The sequence below is a fragment of the Balaenoptera borealis genome, assembly GCF_965194805.1.
Source record: "Balaenoptera borealis genome assembly, chromosome: X".
Lineage (NCBI taxonomy): Eukaryota > Metazoa > Chordata > Mammalia > Artiodactyla > Balaenopteridae > Balaenoptera > Balaenoptera borealis.
In genome coordinates, this window is record NC_138881.1 from 104,544,524 (window position 1) to 104,569,663 (window position 25,140).

General features: G+C 35.5%; 1 protein-coding gene across 1 annotated transcript in view; it reads right to left on the reverse strand.

Annotated features, from left to right (window-relative positions):
• TENM1 (teneurin transmembrane protein 1) overlaps window positions 1–25,140 on the reverse strand; it is a 777,022-nt gene that overhangs the window by 471,964 nt on the left and 279,918 nt on the right. Inside the window, exons 3-4 of the mRNA XM_082376913.1 lie at window positions 19,512–19,772; window positions 17,829–17,885 (exon numbers count right to left, since the gene is read on the reverse strand). Coding sequence (XP_082233039.1) covers window positions 17,829–17,885; window positions 19,512–19,772 — 318 coding nt within the window. The remainder of the gene's footprint in view (window positions 1–17,828; window positions 17,886–19,511; window positions 19,773–25,140) is intronic.

Genomic DNA, 25,140 nt, shown 5'->3' on the forward strand with positions numbered 1-25,140 from the left:
CAACACCATTAGGTCCAAGTAAGCAAGCTGCTAAGTAGAAGGCCTGTGACCACATTTGTTTTTAATCCTTATCTCTCCCCGCACAACACCTCCCCGTATCATTCCTATAACAACGCCTTGCCCTCAAAGGGAATTTTAAAGTGTTTAATAACTTTAGAAGTCTCACAAAATGGTAATAATGTTTCATACAATATCTGAAGTAAAGCAAATTCATACATTGTAGTTAATTATGTTTAAGGCATCAAACTGATTCTTTTTCTCTTGTTAACTCACTGGCATATGCAGCGTGCTGCTAATTATATAGGGAAATCTTGTCACAATGGCTTGGTCTAGAGAAGATTAAGATTGCAACATTTATATTTAATAGTCCAATCATATATCCATAATACATTTTTCTCTTTTAGAAAATGTTTTCCAAAAGAAATTTATTTCCCTTCTGAACCAATAAAACTAAATTTAACTGAGTTTCTTACTAAAATTCCTCCTTTTGTAAATATGTTCACCATTTCCATCTTAATTTTTTAATCTTTTGGCTAGAGGTACCTGGGAGTTTAAATATTTCCGGAGTCTAGATGAGCAATTAAACATAGTAAGGCTTCAGTTTGGTATGGGGTACATCATGTAGGAAAACATTTATTACTACTTAATATATATACTATCCCCAAAATGTGTGAAAAGTTTGAGGTTCATTTCTTTATTACTCTAACTGTTGAGGTGCACTGTTAATATAAGACTTCAAGTTTTGCAAAATACATGGGATAAATATAACCAGTAATTTAAATATTGTTCACAATGCAGTATCTTGAGAAATGATCCTGCCTGGAGCAAGTGTTTGGTTTTCTTATGTCCATATCCCTCTTGGGTTAATTAAAAATGTTATTTTATCATATCCATGTTAGAAAATGTGACATTTAACCCAAGTAATTTATTTAACAGAAAAGGATGAACAAATTGCTGACCTAATTTTTTCTCCCACACATTTCACATATTTGAACTTCACACCTATCACATAGAATAAGAGTTATATGATGAAACAATTAAAAATCATAAGAAACTTGAAAGAAACACTAAATATTTTTCCGTCAAAAAACACAAATTTCTCCTTTTCTGCAAATGGCTAATAAATTTTAATTGCACTAGAAATAGGGGTCACCTTAAATAAATCCAGCAAACAAAAAGCCCAAGTCATGAAAATCATCAATTTGGGAGCAGGGTAATTATTTGCATGATAATGTGACCAGATTTTCTAAAAGATTAGTTTATATCCTGGTCCCCTACAGCAGGTAAACTATGAAAAGATTTGCATATGACACTTTTTAAGAACATGCTTCCTGTGGGGATTAAGAGACACCTGAGCTTCAAAGGGGCACTTAAAAATCTACATTCTTAAACAAGCTAGCAAGTACTCAAATGCACCATGATAAGGCAGCAATTGCTATGCATTAAAGTTACAAGACCTATAAATATATTATTGGAGAATGATTTTCTGAAGCAAAACAAAAATTGAACTGGCATGGAGAGGGAAAGAGCCAGAACAGTGAAGAACAAGCAGCAGTCTTTTCTCATCCATATCAGGACTGTGTAATAAATTACCCTCTTCTCTCTCATACTGTCAGGAGAAAACGATGTTTAGATTAAACCTCGCTAAGGCCTAAAAGGATAATTTGTCAGTATTTTCCAGTTTACTACCAATGCAGTATTGATTTGCTAGGGCTCTTCTTTCTATTTTATTTACACTAATTCAATCTGGAACAACTGAAACTTAACTTGTTGGAAGGCAAGATATTTCTTTAAGTCTCACAGGCTCAAGGTATAAGGTACAAGAAAATATGTCCAAATTATTCTTTCTAGTTCTTGTGGGTAAAGACCAACCTCTTCACTGGAGGCAAACCATTATCAGAGAAAACCACTTTTCTGCTGAGATTTACCTTGGGCTAATTTCTTTTTAGAAAATTATGGTTCTTAGAAGAACGTGATAAAAAACAAGCTCCAAATGACTGCCCAATTTAGCAGACTCGTGACTCCAGTTCTAGGCAGCTGCTTAGAAACAAGAAGTGAAACAGAAACACCTTGATAAACCTTCTTGTGGCTGAAGCTGATAAAAATGGCAGTGTTAGTTTGATGTACAAATGACAGAGCTCAGGGAGAAAACTACACTTGAGGGAAAAGATAAAATTACTTTCCAAATCCTTACTGCTTCCTGTGCAAGTTATACAAATTAATAAACGGTATCCTATAGATCCAGGACTAAAATGAAAGCAGCCAAAGGTTAAAATAATTTATGCACATATGTTGTGGGTAAGTAAACACATATATATCAAGTACTTAATCCACAGAGCTACTGTTTCCTTTCTTTCTTTTTTGTGGTTGTTTTGTTTTGTTTTGTCTTGCTTTTCCTTCCTGAGGTACTTCAATATCGGTTGTGGCACTGTTTTGACACCAGTAAGTATGGGAGAACTGGTGAAAATGTCATGAGTTGATGGGTTCATGACTCTTTCAAGGCTGAAATGTTGAAATTTCATTTCCCACTGTTTTTTCAACTTGTACAGACACTTCCTCAAACTCTGACATGACTCAGGATTATTAGTAAAATCTCACTTTAACATCTTCATATAATTTCTTATCCTAGTTTTAATTTAGACTTGACTGTCCTATAGACTCACATTTCAATTTTGACTGAATTGATTGATCAATTCTAATTGGAATGGTTTTTTAAAAAATCAATTGATGCGTCATTTGACAAAATACGGTTGTGTCTTCATAAACAAAAGGTTCAATAACTTCCACCGGAATGACGAGGCAATTCAGTCAGACAACATATCAATTTAGGCAATGTCTTAAATGAATCAAACTGTTTGACAATTTTGATTGACTTGCTTATTTTCATAAATCACTCAAAAAGATATATGTATGCGCTTATTTATTTATTTATTTATGGATACGCAACCGATTGCTATTTGCTATTTCTTAGTCTTAAAACGAACTATGCTGACTATAAAGTTCTCCTACAATACTCATTTGACTTGTAGTCTAATTGTGATTGAATATGGTTATGTCTACATGCATTGATTTGGCATATCAATTGCAGTGGTTTTTCCATGCATAAATTAGCTTGAATATTTTACCTATAAAAGCCAGTACAGTCATCACAAACTGAAACTAAACAAATCCAGGAAACAAGTAAACAGGTCTGACTGATTCAACTATTAACAAAGGGGTTTAAAAACTACTGAGTTTATTGAGCTGACTGATCAAATCATTCAGAAACCAAATTGGTTTACGCATATAGACAAGGCGCTAAAAAAAGCAACTGTGCAAGAAATAACAGTTCAAATCAATCAAAAACAGTTATTCAGTTCTGTGCAAAGACACAGTCAAAACATATATAGTAAGAATTACATCTCTAAATTTATTTATTTGTTCAAAATATTTGTTGAATACTAAGTGTCCAAAACTATTCTACTGATAGAAGCTTTAAATACTTCAGTGAACAAAACAGACAAGGATCCCAGCCCTTGTGGAACTTATAATTCTGATGGGGGGAACAGACAATAAACAATCATCACAGTACATAAGTAAATTATATAGAAGATGATACATGCTATGGGGGAAAAAAGGGCAGGGTAAAGGGTATTGGGCATTTGGGGTTGGGTGAAAGTTGCAGTATTATATAGTATGGGTCAGGGTCGGCCTCACTGAGAAGGAGACATCTGAACAAAGACTTGAGGATGTGTGAGAGTTAAAGATGCAAGATCTGGAGGAAGAGAGTTCCAAGCAGAGGACTTAGCTAAGGCAAAGTCCCTAAGACAGAAGTGTGCTCCAGTTTTTCTGGAGAGGGACAAAGATGCCGTTGAAGTGGGAGCAGAAATAATAAGGGGAAGTATAGAAGGAAGTGAGGTCAGAGAGATATCAGGGAGGGAATTTTAGACCACTGTAAATATTTTACTCTGAGTGAAATGAGAAGCCAGTGCAATATGTCTAAGCAGAGTAGACTGACATTTTAAAAGGATCATTCTAGGAAGGAGGGAGACCTATTAGGGGGTATTAACCAGGCGAGAGATGACGGTGGTTTGGACAAGGGTGATAGCAGTAGGGTTGGTAGTAAAGGAACAGTGTTTGCTGATAGAGTGGATGTAAGGTGTGAGAGTGAGAGAGCTTTCAGGACGATGCCAAGGTTTTTGGCCTGAGCAAGTGGTAGGCTGGCATTTCCATCAACTGAAATGGGCGAGTCTGCAAGTGGAGCAAGTTTGAAGTACAGGGAGGATTAGGAGCTCAGTTTTGGACAAGTGAAATTTAAGATACCCATTAGCCATCCAGGTGCAATCATCAAGTAAGTTGAAAACGGATGTTGGAAGAGAGGTCTTGGCTGAGATATGAATTTGGGACTCATTTGTGTATTAGACGGTGTTTTAAGCATCAAGACCAAATGAGATCATTCAGTGAGTGAGTGTAAATGGAGAAGACTCTAGGACAAAGACATCACTGGGACATTACAATATTAAAAGGTCAGAGAGAAGAGGAAGAATCAGCGAATAAGACAGAGAAGTGACTACTGAGATAAGAGGAAAACTAGGAGCATGGTAATCCGGAAGTCAGGTGAAGTAAGCACAGAGAACTCACGAATTCATCAGGAAATGAGATACTCCCTTAGTTTTAACCTTCTCTTGTCTTGGCCCTTCTTTAGCAGAGGTAACGCAAGGTTTATAAAAAAAGTGGTAGAAGGGTAATTCTTGGATTATTTCACAAGGCTGCCAATTTTCTCATAGTAAAAGTTATTAAACTTTTGCACAGAAGATTTCTACAGGCCACACAATCTCTCTAGCTGCAGGATTATTTCAGCGAATATAAACTTGCCAAGGAACGATGAAAACAAAAGATAAGTTACCTCAAAAAAACTAGTTTTGCACTTACAAACAACAAAATAAATGAAAATTATTTAAACACAAATTTCTAGATGATAGGAGAATAAAACTGAAAACAAAAAATTAAAAATATAGACCTTGGGGCTTCCCTGGTGGCGCAGTGGTTGAGAATATGCCTGCCAATGCAGGGGACACGGGTTCGAGCCCTGGTCTGGGAAGATCCCACATGCCACGGAGCAACTGGGCCCGTGAGCCACAACTACTGAGCCTGCGCGTCTGGAGCCTGTGCTCCGCAACAAGAGAGGCCGCGATGGTGAGAGGCCCGCGCACCGCGATGAAGAGTGGTCCCCACTTGCCACAACTAGAGAAAGCCCTCGCACTGAAACGAAGACTCAACACAGTCATAAATAAATAAATAAGTAAATAAAAGAACGTGAATTTCTTTAAAAAAAAAATATATATAGACCTTGGAGAATAAAGAAATGCTATTTAAAGTCAACCGCCTAGTATAATAGTCATTTGTTCATGCAAACACAATTATGTGTACACCGCTGAAATTGTTAAATGACAAATACATGTTTTTGGTTTCAAAGGAAAATAGTATGGTATATACTACATGAAAAGTTTGAAATTCTCAGCTGGCTTTGTTTTAAAACTGCTAATTTTGGCAGACAACTTTTAAACATAAAACTGCTGGTCGGCTGGGTAACAATACGTCCATGCCTTCCTTGCTTTCTCTGTAAGACAGAAACGATCTCCAAACATAGCTTTTTTCCAAGTAAATAGAAGAATATGGCTCTTCCACAGATGGGGCTCTAATTTCATAATGACAATTAAAATGAGCAAGTGACTTAATAGTAATGTAAAGAGCAAAATATTACCCTTGGTCTAATAGATTTGTTTCTCATCTTATTTTTACAAGGAACACACACCAAAAAAGCTGTGTTAAAGAAATAAATCAAGAGCTACACCTGGAGATTGCCATAAAGGGAATATTTAATAATCTTGTGCTCATTTTTTTTAGGGAAGCTTTTATTTCTTTCATTTATTTTCAAACATTGGAAAGAACCCTGTAAGCAGCAATTAATTATTGGTTATTTTTCTTTTTTTTCTTTAAACATCTTTATTGGAGTATAACTGCTTTACAATGGTGTGTTAGTTTCTGCTGTATAACAAAGTGAATCAGCTATACATATACATATATCCCCATATCTCCTCCTTCTTGCATCTCCCTCCCACCCTCCTTATCCCACCCCTCTAGGTGGTCACAAAGCACCGAGCTGATCTCCCTGTGCTACGTGGCTGCTTCCCACTAGCCATCTAGTTTACATTTGGTTATTTTTAAAAAGTGGTCTAGAAAGCAAGTGAGTTGGATTCATTCCTCCTTGATACCACTGTCATTTTATTTACTTTTTAGTTGTGTTAAATTAAAAATTTTAATAACACATGGTACAAAGTTCTAAAAGTACAAAAGAGCACAGATGAAAATAAATCTCCCTCCAACCCTATCTCACAGTCACCTAGTTCCCTTCCACAAATGCAATCAGAATAATCCATTTATTGTGAATATTTCCAGAGAAATTCTATACATCTACAAGCATATATACATGTCATTCCATTAAAAATCACACATCAAGTGTAGTGTACTGGACACCACAGTTTTTAAATTGCAGGTTGTGACCTATGAGTTGGTTAAGAAATAAATTCACTGGATCACAGTTAACATTATAATGACATGAAATAAAACAGAACAGAAAATGTCAAAGGGCGCTGTTCATAGTAAGGGTAGGTATTGTCTTATGAAAACTTTTTCTAGTTTTTATTTTTGTTTATAGATTCATTGAGAACTGGGTCACAATGTAAATTTTATTTCTTACTCTGGGTCACAGACAAAAAGGCCATTTCTATATACGATGATTCAAACCCTGTGGTTTTTGCTTAATGATGTATGTTGAAGATTGTTTTACTTCGATACATAGTTGTCTCATTTTGTTTGTGTTAAATTTATGAAAAAATATTTCAGACATCCATAAAAGTGTATAAAGAGCAATAATGTAAACACTAATGTACCCCTACCACCTAGTTTAAGAAATAAAATATTATAAATAAATATGCAAATAAATATAGTGTCAATAGAGTTGAAATCCCCCTGTGCAATTCCCGCTAAGGCATTCCACTTCTCCTTCCACCATGTATATTCACTCTTTGTAAGGCTACAGAGTATTCCATTGCATGACTCTACCATAAATTATACAAGTAGCCTCCTATTGATTTACATTTTGATTGATATCCCTGATTTTTTGATATTTCAAACGATGCTACTATGAACATCCTCACACGTTTCACTGCATACCCATTGACTAGCTGTAGGATAAATTCCGGGAAGTGAAATTGCTAAGTAAAAGGAGGTATATTTTTTGCTAGATATTGCCAAATTTTCTTTCATAGAGATTGTATCTATTTATACTCCTATAACCAACATTTTATACACATTTACCAACAAAGTATATTATCAAATTTTTTATTTGCAATGTGATCAGTGATAAATAACATAGTTCTATTATGCATTTCTCTTAGCAGTAAGGTTAACATATTTCATATGCTCATGAACCATTCTTATTTCCTTTTCTATGGCCTAGAGTCACTTTATTTTTCATTTTATTGTTGAGACTTTTTTCTTATTGACTATGAGTACTTTTTACATAAGAGAAATTAACCCTTTGTCTTTGGATGCTAATAAAGATAGCATGGCAACATTTTTGTTTATGGCTTCTTTTTTCTTTTTCTTTTTCTTTTTTTTTGTTGCTATATCTATAAAAGTTTTCCTACTCTAAGGTTAGGACAAAATTCTCCCATATTTCCTTCTGCTATTTATTTTCACATTTAAAATTTGATTCACCAGAATATATTTTGGTGTAGGGAGTGAGGTAGAGAATCAATTTTATTGTTTTCTCGACAGCTACCCAATTGTCTCAACACCTTTTTTAAACAATCCATGTTTTCCCTATTGATCTGAAATGCTATCATTATCATATATTATATTCCTGTTTGTATTGGGTCCATTTGCAGGCTTCCTTTTCCATTCTAACACTTTATTCATGTATTAGAATGTTAGTTTAATTAAAATGAACTTAAATATATTTAAACATCTGGCAAACTTATTATCACAACATTATGATTTTTTCCAAATATTTTCAAGGTATTCTTGCATGTTGGCTTTTTTTTTCCCATTTGAACATTAGCGCCAGTAAATCAGAGTTTTTACGTGACCAATTGATATTGTTATTAGAGCTATGTTAGAATTACAGATTAATTTAGGGAGAATTTTATGATAGTGATACTTATCATCCAAGAACAGGGTAAGGCTTTCCATTTATTTATGTTTTCTTCTATATTCCTCAATAGCATTGTTGTGTGTGTGTCTGTGTTTGTGTGTGTAAATGTATGTGTGTATGAGTGTGTGTCTTGGTCTTTTTGCTAGTTTATTCTTAGGCATTTTGGTTATCATTGTTGCTTTTGTAAAAGTAATAATTTATTCAACCACATTTTCTAATTGGTTGTGATTTGTATGGATGAAAACTATTAATTTGGTGTCCTAATGTTATACCAAATTAATTTACTGAATTTTTATCATTTGTGTTAATTTATTGTTCAGTTTTCTTAGATTTTTTAGATATACAACTGTACAGCTTACAAATAATAATTGACCTCATTGTTTCTAATTTTATTTCTCTCAGTTCAGTCTCTCTTCTCATGGCTACAGTTGCTACCTTCATTATAAGTTTAAAGTAATTGGTGAAAATGGACATCCTTGTTCTGTTCTTGACTCTAACAGAAATCTTTGTTGTGTTTCCTCACTTAGAGTAAAACTGGATTTTGTGATTTTACATAAGAAATTATATATATTATATATTTTTTAAAATTAAGAGTCTCTATCAAAAATTAATGAGCAGTAGTATAGTATAGTGGATAAATGCAAGGGTTTGGAATCGGACTGGGTTTAAATCCTGGCTTGCCACGTACTAGCTAAATGACTTTTTACTTATCCTCACTGTGCCTCAGTTTCCACATTTGTAAATGGGGATGTTATTAGTACCTAAGTCATAGAGTGGTTGTGAGAATTAAACTCATTAATATCTAAAATACTTAACAGTATCAAGCAGAGAGTAAATATTATGTTTGTTTAATATAACATTGGGTTTTATGAAATGCCTTTTTGTCATCTATGCAACTTTTCATATGGTTTGCCTATATTTATCTATTCATATGATAAATTAGAGTAACAGAATTCCTAATATTGAACTATCCTTGCATTCCCTAGTATGAACTGCACTTAGTTGTAGTGTATTATTCTTTTACTATATTGCTGGACCTTGTTTGCCAGTATTTTACTTAAAAATTTTGCATCAGTATTCACAACTACAATTGGTTTGTAGATTTACTTTGTGATTTCTTTTTCTGCTTTAGATCTCATTGCTTTTCTTCCTTTCAAAAAATTAAAAAAAGATTTGGAAGCTTCCACTTTTGTTATGCTCTGAAAACATTTAAGTAGCATTGAAATGATGTATGTGTTCCTTAAAGTTTTGGCAGATTTTGTCTATGAAACTGTCTAGATCTGCTACTTTTTTTGGTTTGGGTGGTTCTTTGAAAATTTTATTTCTATAATATAAATTAGAAAGTTTATATTTATCTATCTTCTCAGAGCATTTTGGTCATTCATATTTGTTCTATAAAATCATCTATTCCACCCATGTTTTCAAGCATATCTTAAAAGAGGTACACAAAGTAGTCTCTTATGAATCAGTTGCCTCTTTATTTATAGTTATTTTGACATGCTTATTTCTTATCTTTTCCCATTTTCTTGATTGTCTTATCTATTTTATTGCCCCCCCATCCCAGAATTGGCCCTTGGATTTATTCATTAGTTCTAGATTTTTATGATACATATTTTCATTTTAACTAATATATTTTAAAATACTATGAACATGCCTATGTTTTAATTCAACTAAAATATCAAGTTGCATGGATCCTTATAAAGTAACATGATGTACTGTAAGCACATTAACTCATTTTGGGTTTTGTTTGTTTGTTCGGTTGGTTGGTTGGTTGAGTTTTTTTTTGGCCTCACCTCGTGGCTTGCAGGATCTTAGTTCTCCGACCAGTGACTGAAACCGGGCCCTCAGCAGTGAAAGCACTGAGTCCTAACCACTGGACTGCCAGGGAATTCCCCACATTAACTCATTTTGGCTTCTTAGTACACTACTCATTAGTACACTATTTAATGTACTAATAAATAAGTGATTAAACAATATATCAAGATCAATCATGAAGACTAACCTAAATAATTCTAATTTAAAAATTACATTATTTATGCTGTATTTATACTGAAACTACTTCCACATTGAAGTCTGTTTTCAGGTAAATATAACCATGATGCATACTACATGCATGCATAACATCCATTTAGATTTATGATCTGTATGTAGATATTTATATTCTAACCTAAAATTAAAATAAATTTTCAAGCAGTTTACTTTTAGAATTGGGGACATTATAATATTGCTAACAATTATATCTGTATCTTTACCTACTATCTATCTATCTATCTATCTATAGCTAATCTTCATATACTTCCATAAGCTATAAAGTATAGATGGTTGAATTTGACCACTTAAAAATATAAAGCTCTATATCTACAAACACAAATGCATCATATGAACCTATTTCAAAAGGCAAATGACAAACTAGGAACAATGCATAATGCGTTCAAGGTTTTTTTTTACCTCTTATATATAAAATGTTCTTGAAAATTAATAAGAAATATGAAAATTTGTATTACATATAGAATGGATAAACAAGGTCCTATTGTATAGCACAGAGAACTATATTCAATATCCTGGGATAAACCACAATGGAAAAGAATATTAAAAAAGAATGTATGTATGCGTATAACTGAGTCACTTTGCTGTACAGCAGAAATTAGTACAACCTTGTAAATCAACTATACTTCAACTTAAAAAATTAATTAAAAAAGAAATAGAAAATTCAAATAGAAAAAATTGGTAAACGATGTCAACAGAGAATTTAGGAAAAAGAAATGTATATGGTCCATTAACATACAAAAAGATGCCCAAGCTCACTCATAAGTAAACTGCAAAATAATAACACAAAAAGATACCATATTTCATCTAGCAGATTGGGTATTAGAAATCTTTTTCATTCCTTGCCAGTGTTGAAAAGGATACAGGAAAACAGATGCATTAGTAGTATATAGCATTAGTAGGAAGATAAACTGGTTGTTTAAAGGGGAAATTTGGTAATATCTATAAAAAATGTCAAATGTACATATCCTTGGCCCATCATTTCTACTTCTAAGAAATTATCCAACAGGTAAGCAAAAAGATGTGTACAAAGATGTTAAGTACAGCATTGTTTTTAATATCAAAGCCCTGGAAACCTAGATTTCCATAAACAGGGGACTAAGTAAAAAATGATACATACAGAAACAGAATACTATACAGCTATTAAAAAGAATAAGGCAGGGAAATTCCCTGGTGGTCCAGCAGTTAGGACTCGACGCTTTCACTGTCGGGGCCTGGGTTCGATTCCTGGTCGGGGAATTAAGATCCCGCAAGCCACTCAGTGTGGCAAAAAAAAAAAAAAAAAAAAAAGAATAAGGCAGATCTATACTGCAAACATGGGAAAATATAATATTAACTAGATAATAATATTATATAATATTATAATATTATATATATCTATATATCTATAAATATATAGATATAATTTAATATTATATATTTATATATTTAATATTATATATTATATAGGTATAATATTAACTAGAAAAAAGTTATTGTTCTTTTTTTACTATGTTATCCCATTTGTACATGTACAGAACATTTGGGGAATGATACATAATACACTGTTAACACTGGCTACCTCTCAATGGTGTCTTGATAATTTCTTGCCCTGGTGATACAATTGGAAGTCCTAGTTATAAAATTACCTAAAAGATTTATATGCCGGTTAATAATTTTTATTTTCTTGCATATGCACGATGGAATCTTTGTAATCCTATGACTTTTATACTTTATATAGAAGCATAAAGAGGGAGAGGATTTTCACTTTAAACATGTTTTTAGGGCTTCCCTGGTGGCGCAGTGGTTGAGAATCTGCCTGCCAATGCAGGGGACACGGGTTCGAGCCCTGGTCTGGGAGGATCCCACATGCCGCGGAGCAACTACACCCTTGAGCCACAATCACTGAGCCTGCGTGTCTGGAGCCTGTGCTCCGCAACAAGAGAGGCCGCGATAGTGAGAGGCCCGCGCACCGCGATGAAGAGTGGCCCCCGCTTGCCGCAACTAGAGAAAGCCCTCGCACAGAAACGAAGACCCAACACAGCCAAAAGTAAAAATAAATTAATTAATTAATTATAAAAAAAAAAAACAAAAACCCATGTTTTTACTGTTTTAATTTTTAAACCATCAGCTGATGTTACTTTCATACTAAAAAAATAGTAGTTAAAATTCCCTCCTAAAAAGGAAAATATAAGCTTGTTATATCTAACTTTATAAAATGGCTTGAAATTTCAATATCATCAAAATTGTTTTCAACTGTAAGAGTATCATGGTCATCGCAGAAGTGTCTCACCCACACATAAAGTAATCCCAATGACTTACACTCTTCCTCTGATCGTGTAACATCTCCAAAGGAGCCATTACAACGTCATCTGCACTGTCTTATACATGCCTAATGGGTCCAACAGAGCCATTAGGATGTCAGTTATATGGCAGGGCTCCTGCCAAAGCTATTACCAAGTCATTGCATTGTTTCACACACTTCCTTCGACATTCAGATGGTTCCCGAGGAACTGTTATCATGGCTATGGAAGTGGTAGCACATGGTATATTACCAGGTTTCTGTGGTATGCAGTGCAGAAGCAATAGGGAGTAGTACGAACGGATTTTTTGGCTATTGTGGGATTGGACCAGATAATCCGTTACCTGTAAAGTTCCTGAGCAGTGCACAGGGAGCTCAGCCGCCCAACAATCATGGAAATCAACAAGGGCTTCTGAGTAGTTGAAATCCCAGCTCTACCTTAAGGGGCTACTACAATGACAATAGGACATACAATAGTACAAAGTTAACCCTCAGCCAGGTCTGAAGTGCTTCATTGAATTCCCTCTCATAGTCTTCTCTACTTAGCAGAACAAGACTGTTGGCTATTAAAATGATGTATTATTTAAGGTAAGACAAGTGCAAGGAATTTTACCCAGTCTGAAATGAGAAGGTAGGCTGAACTCTGCTACGCTAGAGTTTCCTGGGACACCAGATGTTTCAGAAGCCACACTGCATGTCTGGCTAATCCTTGATAAAAGAGACTTCACCTTGTAGCACCTACCTCACAATACATGCATAATAAATTCTTGTTGTGTGAAAGATAACCACGACTAAGATTTACTGAGCATTTAATTTAATATAAAACACTGTAAAGTGCTATATGTCCATTTTCTCATTTAATCCTCACATACAAAAACTAAAATAGGTAATGTCTCCATTTGACAGACAAGGAAACTGAGGCTTGGAGAGCTTTAGTTACCTGTCCAAGGACACACAGTAAAGTGGCAGAACCAGGGCACAAACCTAGGTCTATCTTATACCACAGTCCATGTTCTTAATCACTCACCGTCTGGAGAACACTGTTATTTAGATTGCATTAATACAACAATTTTTACTTTAATAAATGATTTCACATCCCTTGTGTTCTCATAGCAAGCTGCACATATTTTTTTATCAGGGTACTAACTAAATCGTATTAAAGTTAGCTCTTTATCTTCTCTGGTAGACCTCGCTGGGTATACATGCCCACTTGACTCTGACCGCCTGCATTGCAAACTGCTCCAAGAATCCAGTGGGTGGGTTCCCAGAAAGCAACATTTGTATTGCTGACCTTACTCCCTGGTTGTAGCTGATGGGACCAGTGGTAGACATCTGACTCAAGCTGGGAAAATTAATCTGTCTCATTGGAATTTAGAAACGGCATTGAAAAACATCCAGTTAATCTCAACTTCTTTCCTGAACAGAAGAAATATAAACTGGAGAACTGTATGAGGTTTTATGCCTGCCTTGTGGATGGAGATTTAGAGAAAGTAAATCTGCAGAGACAGGACTGAAGGAAATGGATTCAGAAGCAAGAGGCAAAGCCCCGGCAATTCTTCTAATCTAGTTCCTTCTTTTGTCCTGGTCCCATGAAGCATTCACATGCCCTTTTTATGAATTTGTTTTTCTCTCTTTAAGCTAGCTCAAGCTGTTACCTGCAATAACAATAATAAATAATAATAAACAATCTTAATTAATAGGGCATCAATCTTGCCCACTAGACTGTAAATTCCTTGAGGGTGGAGATCGTGTACTGGTCATCTTTTATATATCCCCAGTCTCCAATACAGAGCCTGGCAAAGAGTAAGTGCTCAGTAAATATTGCTTACACAGAAATAGCATTATCAACAAGAGCATAGCCATAAATAATTTCTTTGCAACTTATACTTTATTAGTTAAAGGTTATAAATGTCTTTTCTCTACCTATTTCCCTCTATTTAGCTTCTTGATAAGCAATTTCGTTTTCACATTTTCTAATCCAAGTGTTTCGTTTAGGCCACATGTGAAAAACACATTCTTGGAAATTGATTATTCAGATTTAGCTGCTGATATAGTTTTTTCCTCCAACCTAATGTAGAGTCAAATGTAATTATTGAGGAACACCCTAATCACTGAGGTTAATGCTCAAGTAGGACTGCCAAATCCTTCTAAGAAAAGCCCACTGGATCACCTGTCAGAGGCAGAGTTGTGTGTTAGATGACCAGAGGTTTGACCCACTGTAGCATTTCTATTAGAGAAGATCTACAAAATATATTAGCTCTCAGTTTTAATTCTTCCCCTCAGAGCAAAGCATATTTTTCATTTATTTAGTGCCTACTGGGCTCCAGATCCAGTGGCTAAGTACTGAAGCAAAAATATGAATAAACCAGGCTTTGTCTTCAAGTAGCTTCCTATCTAGTACTTATTAAAAACCATCGTGAAGATAGAAAATACACAACTCAAGTATTAGACTATAATGAATAGTAAGGTTGGTAGTAATGTGGAATGGGAGTAGAAAAGGAGTAGAATGAATAAAGCATTATGACTGATATAGAAGTGTCCTGCTCATGGGCCTCAGGCTGAAGCTAACTTGAGTAAATCTGCATTTTTCCTAACAGCCGATTAAGCGTCAATAGACAACAAAGGGTTTACTTAGGACAAATTTGAGGGAATGGAAATAAAGTGCATTAGTGTTCTGATTGCCCTGTGAAAGACGAGAAATCCACATTCTCTTCTGTTACCTGCTGCTCTCCCTTCCTTGTACTGCAGACCTCTCAGTTTGTTTCGGTACTGAAATGGAAGGTTATTTATTTTAATTTTTCATGGGTTAAAGCATATCAGAAACTTCAATTAAGGGTAACCAAATAGAGTTTATGAAAATGAGAAAAAAATAAACATTTTCAAAGGCTTGATCGATTAATTAAATGAAAGAAATAAGTCCTTATAGACATGATTTTGGAAATGTAAGTAGAAAATCCAAGACATTATAGCCTAGGATGGATAGAATTGAAAGTGCCTTTGAAATCACATCTCAGAATCTTTCTCAGCTGAACAGCACACCCAAATTAACAATTTCCCCTATCTTCACTTCTCTCCCAAATTTACAGGAGTGAAGCTTAAATCATCCTAAACCGATCCATGATATTGTTTCCATTGCCTCATCAATAATCTAAAAATCAGAATGTATAGGAAGACAGAAACAAAATAAAATGTCATTGACACTAACTGAAACACAGGGATGGAGTGGCATGGAGTCTGAGGTAGTGAAGTATATAAATCCCCCAAATTTTAAGCTATTTACTCCTTTCAAACAAGTATATAGAAACTCAAATTACTGAAATAGATTCCTTGCTAGGCCTGCTTTCATGAATGTATGAGATCAATGGGAAATAAATAGCCACATCTGCACACAAATGTTAATTCATTAAAAATAACTTGTTTTTTCAAATTAACACGTTTTTAGAAAAACCATTTACACTCTCAACTCAAACCTCCTCTGTGAGAATCTATGGAAATGTTGAAGGCAGGCCAGGCCTGGTTATCACTGATTGAAAATTTATGGAATCTAAATTGGTGAAATCTTACTTTAGGTCGTAAGATTCCAAATTGTATACTCCTTACTGAAAATTACTAGTAGGAGCAGAGTAAAACTTACAGAACTCTGAGTAGAGAAAAGTTGTTCAAGTTCATATCTTATATTCATTCATGATCCAAGGGAGGAAAAAAGTGGCTATTTGGAAAACAATCAATTGTATTCAGCTAACTTGTTTCTGAATTGCTGTTTAACTCTTCCTCCTATGTAAAATGCTGATAACAATAGAATCATTCCACAGATGGGTCATGAGGATGAAATGAGATAAAGATATTAAAAGTGTGTTTGGAAATTGTGAAGTGCTGATCAGTAAGAATAGTAAACATTCTTATTGTACTTATATGTTACAAGTACTATTCTAAACCTTTATATACATTAATTTATTCAATCATCACAAAATCTTAGAGGTAAATAGCAATATTCTCCTTGTTTTACAAATGATGAAGTTCAGGCACAGAAACTTTAGGCAACTTTCTCAAGATCACACAGCTGGGATTTAAATCTAAGCTGCCTGGCTTCACAATACAAACTTTTTATCACTATGCTCTATTGAAATCCTCCTTGGAGGTGCACATTGGGCCAAAAGAGGCTTACAGTTAAGGACTAGTTTTTAGCAGAGTGGATCATAGTTTTATATCGGCGCCCTGCCCAATTTTGTGGTAGCGCATCCAGTTCCTAAAATAAATCATAAGGAAAATAAACCTATAAAGAAAAGAAAGGATACACAGCCTTTACTCCTGAGTCTTCCAACTCTGTCTCAGTAAATAGTGTTACATGGTCAAGGTAGATGGCTGATTATAGACTGAAGGCGAAACGAAACTGAACAGCCCCAAACATTCCTGAAGGTTCCTAACACATCCAAGGGACGTGGCACGTGAACACAGTGCGTATAGTGGCTCATCACAGTAAGCAGTGCTCACGGTGGAAGAAGGGGAGGATAATGTGCACTTTGATGAAGCTGATTCTAATATATTTTCCCTCTGATCCATTTCCCCAAGTTCCTTACATATTTTGAGTCATTGCCCTGTGGTCAGATGTGAGGATTCCCTCTGCCACAAAGTGTTTGATTTTCATTAAAATCATTAATAAATATTGCTTTCAGTATCCCTCTGCAAAGGGGCAAAGCCCAATGAGCACAATGAAGGCAAAAGTAAACGGACACCAATGTCCCCTCACTGAGGAATGACACGGTATAAAAACAGGTCTACAGAAAAGAATGAACGACATTTCCTTCATTTGAAGGTGTTATTTATAATTGATGACATGGGTATAGTGTGATTCTTAAGCCAAGCCAGAGCACCGGAAGGAAAAGACCAAGACCATTTGCTAGGTGTAAAGTTATGACCGTATCTGAACTATACTATATTAATGGCTAGAGTCATGCAAAAAATCATAGATAATGTATTGATAGAACAGAAAGTCATGAGGCCAAAACCAACCCAACCTGATTTAAATCTCTGCCCTCATGCTAAATCAACGTTTCCCTATTCTACCTTAAATCTCGTCTTTCTCCCCAGCTCCCCCTCCACCTCCTCATTACTATCAACATGCACACACACGAAGTCTTCCAGAGGAAAGCAAACCAACACGCTACCAGTAAACTAATCTTTGACAGGTTAATTAACCAGGCCTGTGTGTTGTTTATCAGACGGGCAGGGGTGAATGTTGTAGGGTGGGTGTCAGGGATGGGGTGAGGTAAAATAATTTGTCGTCGAATATTTGGAAACACTTGCCTTGAGTAGACCCAGCTTGAGCCTCCATGTCGCAACAAACAGGAGAGAATTTAAAACCTGTAATAGTAAACATTTTTACTAATTAATCCTTGTCTAAGTCATCTGGGATTCTTCAATCTTCAATCCTTACCCTTCATCCAGTAGTATTTTTTAAATAACAAATTCAGTGAAATACGATTCACATACCATAATGTTCACACTCTTAAAGTGTACGATTCAGTGGCTTTTAGTATTTTCACAGAGTTGTGCAACTACTACCACTACCTAATTCCAGAAGTTTCATCACCCCAGAAGAAACCCCATACCTAGGGTCTTGCAGGAGTAGAAGAATGGTGGAGCCCTACGGGGAAATTCCTTTCTTTTATTTTAATGTTTCAACCCAGTGAACTGGCTATAACTTCCTTATGTCAGGAGTGAGATGAGGAAGAACAATAAGTCTTTGAAATACAGGAGATCCTCTATCACCCCATTTCACATAAATTTGGTCGTTATTTTTCCTGTTTGACAGTTGAAGCCCCAAAACTGTAGGGGCTAGTCCAAGGTCTCCCAACTTCCATCCTAATGCTGCTTCACTTACATGAATATGCATGACATAGATCAAATATGTTCCCTTCTCACTTCCACACTTCACCTCCTCTACGCTCTTGGCCTAAGTCAACAATACATACATACATACATGAAAATAAACCTAAAATATCAAGACCCTCAAGGATATTTGGTGATAGGATATTTAGTGATATTACAAATGTCATTCCTGATTATATCCTTGTGGCCAATGTCTCCTACAGGCTGAAGGAGGCAGAGGAGGATAGAATAGAAAACGCTGCAGGTACAGGGCTGTTGGCTACCTCTCTGGCACCTGAGAAAATACTCATTAGCCACTGCTAACAGACCAGGCTTTGTGGTCATGGTGATGGGACCTATGAAATTTAGACAAACAGAATGAGGAGGAGATTAGATTAATGTGTTTAATAAGCATTAATGTGACTTTTATGAAGGGACTTTGTTCTTCGGTAGGGACAGAAAAGCAGACAACAAAATAAATTAATCTCTTCCCAACAAATCAAAATGACAAAACTTTTCCATTTCTAAAAGTTGTAAGAAAATAATATATAACTACAATTTAATGATACTGCTGTTACTACGTATTGTCTGGCAAATGGCTGATGTTCACCTTCTGTTTTTTTTTAGTCATTTCAGTCCAATCTGGTTAATTTGCCTTTGTCTGTATACTTGACAGGTTAATCTGAATCAAAATAGAGAGCACATACAGAATAAGCTTGCTATACAGCTGTTCGTCTCATTGTTCATATATTGATACAAAGCCAAAATACATGACATGAGTACTTCTAAAATAAATATCACTAGTATTGCACTGGAAAATAAAGATGAAAATAAAAGGTGAGTAATGAATAAGACATGCACAATATTGCTGACTCTATGAGATTTATTTCCCTTGGGGGAATCACCAGAAATAAAAAGTACTTCATCTATTATTGTAAATGAATGTGTCTATTTGCCAGATACTTAGGTACATGCCTTGACCATGGGACCCTGCTAACCTGCATCTCCATTCTGCAGACGAAATGAAGGGTAGGCAGACATAGGGAAGGAAAACAAATCAAAGGCTAAAACCTGCATCCTCTCTGGGTTTTATGTAAGCAATATAGATAGTTCTATTACCATTCTCTCCATCAGACTTCCTTTCATGGTCAGTGTCAGTCAAGGACAATGCGGAGTTGGCCCGGCTGGACAAACAGGAACTATGCTCTGATTTCATCCCTCTTATCCACATTCTCAGCGCATGGTCAGGTGAGGCAGCACCTTCTGTCTCCGTGTCCACGTCGGACCCCATCTCTAGCTGGTAGCCATGCCGAGAAACACTGTGCATGTCTGTCTGGTAGCCAGAGCACAGAGTGTGAGGAGTTTCACAAAATTCCATCTCTGAGAGGAAACAAAGTTCAGAGAAAAGGTTTATAAACATACAGAAATACCTGGTAAAATTCTACTTTTTTGTCCTTATGTCCCTCTCCTCCATTGCTAGTATTTATGTGTTTTTGCCAAGTTAGAATTCTGGCCTTTATATTTATGGTAGCTAGGATTCTGTGCTTATTTTGCATTTCTGTAGCTTAAAATTATGCTCCTGTTGATTCTTACAAGGTTCTGGAAAAAGCATGCCCAAAATAGCTTTAGACCTATAATTTTAGGTTGCACAAATGTAATGAAATAAGTGAGTGCAGGGGAGTATAAAGTGCAGAGAGCTGTCCTTTAAAAGATATTTCTCTTCTAGGAAGAATATATATGATCTGCAGAGCACACCTATGCTTAAAATATTAAAATTATTGGCTTTTCTAAGTATTTAATACACCTTAGGGTTAAGAATAAATAATTCAATGTGAAAACTCTGAGGAAGAAACATTAAGTTTAAGTATACTTTTTGAAAGTATTTTTCCTAAAATACATTAGTCTAAACTCTAAAATTATGAGTACTTAATATCACTATTTTCCATTGTCTCCAAAGAAGTATGAGGCTGACTTTATGCTAATTATTCTGTTTCATTCATTCTTTCAAGAAATACATAAAAAAACTTTCAATCGTATATTGCACCTCAGCAGTGCTTCAAGGCTTGGATTCTCCCCCCAATTCCCCCTAAGCCTTAGAATCATAAAATGTTTAAGATCTTAGAGATGCTGTAATGAATCCCTTTTGTTTACAGTTGAGGAAAATGAAGTCCACAGGGTAGATGTCACTTGTCCATAGCCAACGTTAGATAGCAACAGAGCCCCTTTTCCTAAAACACTCATCTGTGCGTGGTGTCTGCTAGACACCAAGGAAGCCCCATCAACTTACTGCATGAATATCAGACATTCATTCAGTCTTACAGTCAATTTTGCATTCAATTATGGCAAGGTGTCAAAAAGGGGAAAAGATGCTTTAACAGACCTTAATAAGTTAATGAAAAATGACCACATGCCAAGACATATCATCTGAAATGTCCATGTAATACTTAGATAAGGTAATCCGGGGATGTTGTACACTATATAGGATTTTCTCAGACTGACATCAGAGACAGGGTATGTCATTTGGCCAGGAAGAAGCTTAACTGAGTGGATCTAATCCTTAGCACATATCAATAAAATGCAAACCCTAAAATGAATTTAATTCTTTGAATACAGAAAGTGCTAGAATTTAGACTGACCATATACTAGAAAGAAGAGTACAGAATACAAATATATTTTTTAAAATTGCAATTTTTGTGACATGCAATTGCCAAACAAGGGTTTAACGAATCAAATCTTAATGCTTATTCAACAGCCATTAGGTACCCAGCACTGTGTTCTGTGAAACAGGTATTACAGGTAAATAAAGCTACTATATTTTATTATGAAAAGTCAATTATAAATTCTTTCAGGGTTATATGTCACTGTTGAGGATGTTGCTTATGATTTCTGTGATGAATGTCTTTTTTTTTAATAAATTTATTTATTTTTAATTATTTATTTTTGGCTGCGTTGGGTCTTCGTTGCTGCGCGCGGGCTTTCTCTAGTTGCGGCGAGCGGGGGCTACTCTTCGTTGTGGTGCATGGGCTTCTCATTGCAGTGGCTTCCCTTGTTGCGGAGCACGGGCTCTAGGTGTGCAGGCTGCAGCAGTTGTGGCACGTGGGCTCAGTAGTTGTGGCTCGTGGGCTCTAGAGCGCAGGCTCAGTAGTTGTGGTGCACGGGCTTAGTTGCTCTGGGGCATGTGGGATCTTCCCGAATCAGGGATAGAACCCGTGTCCCCTGCATTGGCAGGCAGATTCTTAACCACTGTGCCACCAGGGAAGTCCTGTGATGAATGTCTTTAAGAGTAATTCTATTTTTCTACCAAAATTGTCTAAATTCTATAGGAGTGATGCTTAAAAAAATGGCATGGTTTCCACTTGTCAAACATAAAACCTTATGAAACTGCTTCTTGACATAAGGCTAAAAGTAAAAATCCATTTTGCCCAATATAAATCTTAGTGATCTAGAATATGGGATTGGTTAATATTCATGCCTCTTAATTTCACAAAGTTTCATTCTCCAATCCTACTGTGCAGTTGTTGCTACAGCAACCTCATCATGAACCTGTCAGCTTGGAGCTGTAGGAAAGGAATTTTATATAGGCCTGCATTCACAACTTCCTTCATTCCCCTAGACCAGTGGTTCCCAAACTTTGGCATGCTTCAGAATCACCTGGAAGGCGTGTCAAAACACAGACTGCTGGGCCTGCCCTCCCCACACCCCCAGTTTCAGTGTCTGATTCAGCTGGTCTGCAGTAGGGGCCGAGGATCTGCATTTCTAACAAGTTCCCAGGTAAGGCCTACGTTATTCGTCCAGGGACTTTGAAAACTGCTTCCCTAGAGATTTCTCTGAAATCAGTGGGAGCCAGGAAAAGGGGAGAAGTGAGAGAGCAACCTTATTGTGGCATTACCAAAGATTTTTCAACAACAGCTCAAATTCTATTCGGAGACACAAGCAAAAAAGTGTTTGAACTGAATTACTGTGAACTGCCGCCCCCCGCCCCACCCCCCATTTATTTGCCATGGATTCAGGGCACTAACTAGGAAATTTACTTTAGGAATTAAATTTACTTTAGGAATTAAATTTACTTTAGGGAATTAAATTTACTTTAGGAATATTTAGGAAATAAATTTACAGACTTGCATTTATTTTCACTCATACGATGGCATATGAGATGAGACTTTCCAAAGATTTTAATATGAGCATCTGAGTCATAGTAAAGACATTCATTGGAAAAGGATGAGCAAATAAAAATAAATACATGGCTAATCTGTCATTTCAGATAACAGAGAAGTTTTTAAAAATAATCACTGATGGATGTAAGCACAATCCCTCTTTGTTAAAGAGATTTGTTTCCTATTCAGAAAGAAACTTGAACATGGATTTGTTCCCTTCTAAGGAAATGTGGTGTAACACGATCAAAAAATTACATAAGATTTCTAGTGGAACTATGATTTGAATACAAAGACTAAACCCCACATTCTCTTAGATACAGTCAGATAAAAGTACACTGCCTTGCCGATATATAACTTTTAAAAGAAACAACGCAAGTAAGTTATCAGTTGTTCATTTTTTAATGATAAAGAAATTAATAAATAAATAAGGAAAGAAAGAAAAGGAAAAGTTTCACTTATTTACAGTAAGTGTTATTCATTGAACAGCCTCGCTTCCCATTCTTGAAATCAATGTTACCATTGTAAATTATTTCCTTAAATACACAAATGTCTTGGTGGCGTTCAAAATTCCCACAGGATGCATTTTCTATAAAGCACTTACAAAGCACCATAAGTGGATGTTTTTAGCCTTGCACATATAACCTTGTTACCTAAAATACTACAGATTCCCTAGAGAAGATAAAGTTCAATGGATTTATTATAGATCTATTCTTACCAAAAAGCTAGTCACAAGAGAAATGTAAGTGCAATCTTAGAATATCTAGGATTTAAATGGATAGACTGGAAACATGAGAAACTACATTTCAGGAGTAAACAGACACAGATGTTGCCAAGAGAATGATGTATGTGGGCCTTACAAACATGTATTTAATACTTATTGTAAGGAAAACCTATTTTGCAGCCTTGTAGGAGACAAAATCTGAGCAAATTAATAAAGAGTTGAAATCCAGTTTTTAAAATGGGCAAAAGATTTGAAGAGATACTTCATAAAAAAAGATACAGGCATGACCAATAAATGAATGAAAAGATGCTCAACCTCATTAGTTATTAGGAAAGTGCAAACTAAAACCACAATGAGATACCACTACAGACCTACCAGAACAGCTAAAAAATTCTGATCACACCAAGTGTGGAGCAACTACATACACTGCTGCTAAGAAAGTAGAATGGTACAACCACTTTGGAAAACAGTTTGGCAGTTCCCTAAAAAGGCGAAGCTAAATTTAACAGGAGAGCAAGGCACTTCTGGTCATTTATCATGGAGAAATAAAAATTTCTGTCCACACAAAAAATCTGTACGAGGTTGTTCAGAAGGTTTACTCATTAACAGCTAAAAATTAGAAACAACCCAAGTGTCCATGAATAGCTGAAATGATAAATCATCTGTGGTAAATGCACACTATGGAATACTACTCAGTCAAAAAAAATGAACTATTGATACATAACAAGATGCATGGACCTCAAAATAAGTGAGTGAAAAAAGACCAACAGAATGTGTATGTAATGCATGTTTCCATTTAAATAAAGTTCTAGAAAATGCAAACCAACCTATAATGACAGAAAGTAGATCAATGGTTATCTGGCAAAGACAATAAGGGAGAAATGGAGAACAAAGGGGCACAAGGAAACCGTTGGGATGACCTAAATATCTGCTATCTTGACTATGGCAATAGTTACACATGTGTATACATACCAAAGTTTATCATATTGTACACTTTGAGTATGTGTAGTTTATTGTACTTCAGTTATACCTCTATAATTGTTTTTTTAGTGGATTGTACCCCACCAGATAGTAAGAGAGTGAGGAGACTAGAGGATCCGTTAGTGTTCATAGGTGGAGCTAAGGGTCTCTGAGCCAGAAGGAGGCCCTGCTTTTTTCCTCCTAGTAGAAGAAAGCACATGTAATATGAACAAAAAGGTAGTCAAAATTCTGTTTTGCTTATTTATAAGTCAAGAGGCAATCAAGGCTAAGTGACTCATGATTTCTCACTGATCCTCTAGGGAGCACTTTTTTCCTAGGAACATTATTGAAAACCATTTTTTGAAAACCAGTTTTAGGGGAGAAACTAAAGATGAAACTGATCACTGATCAGCTTTCAGCAGCTAAGGGAACATTCTGTAGTTGGAAATCATGTGACTAGGTTGAGTGGATTGGCACGAAGGATCACTTTAGGCCTCTATTAATGCTAATAATTTAATAATTTTTTAAAATTCTATGAAGTGCTGAATAAAATGAACTACTGTATATTCTCTCTGAATCTAGGGATTGATCTTCAGGTGTTCAGCCTGGAGAAGCCATTTATCAGAACTTGAAAGGGAAAGTAATACTTATATCAGCATTTTTCTAGAACTTCTGAGTTTCTGATGAGCTCAAGACTTTATTTTTCTTTAAATTCTACCCATCCACACTTCCTCTTAAAACGGAGCTTTAAGTCATCATACTCCAAATAAATAACTGGAGGCCAAAAAGCATGGTAAATCTTAGCCGTGACCTGAGTGATTTGGAATATAACTTCCAAAGAGTGTAGTCCATTTCCAAAATAAGAAAGAGGCAGAGGGGATAAAATTATTAGCTTTAATTACTGTAATTCATA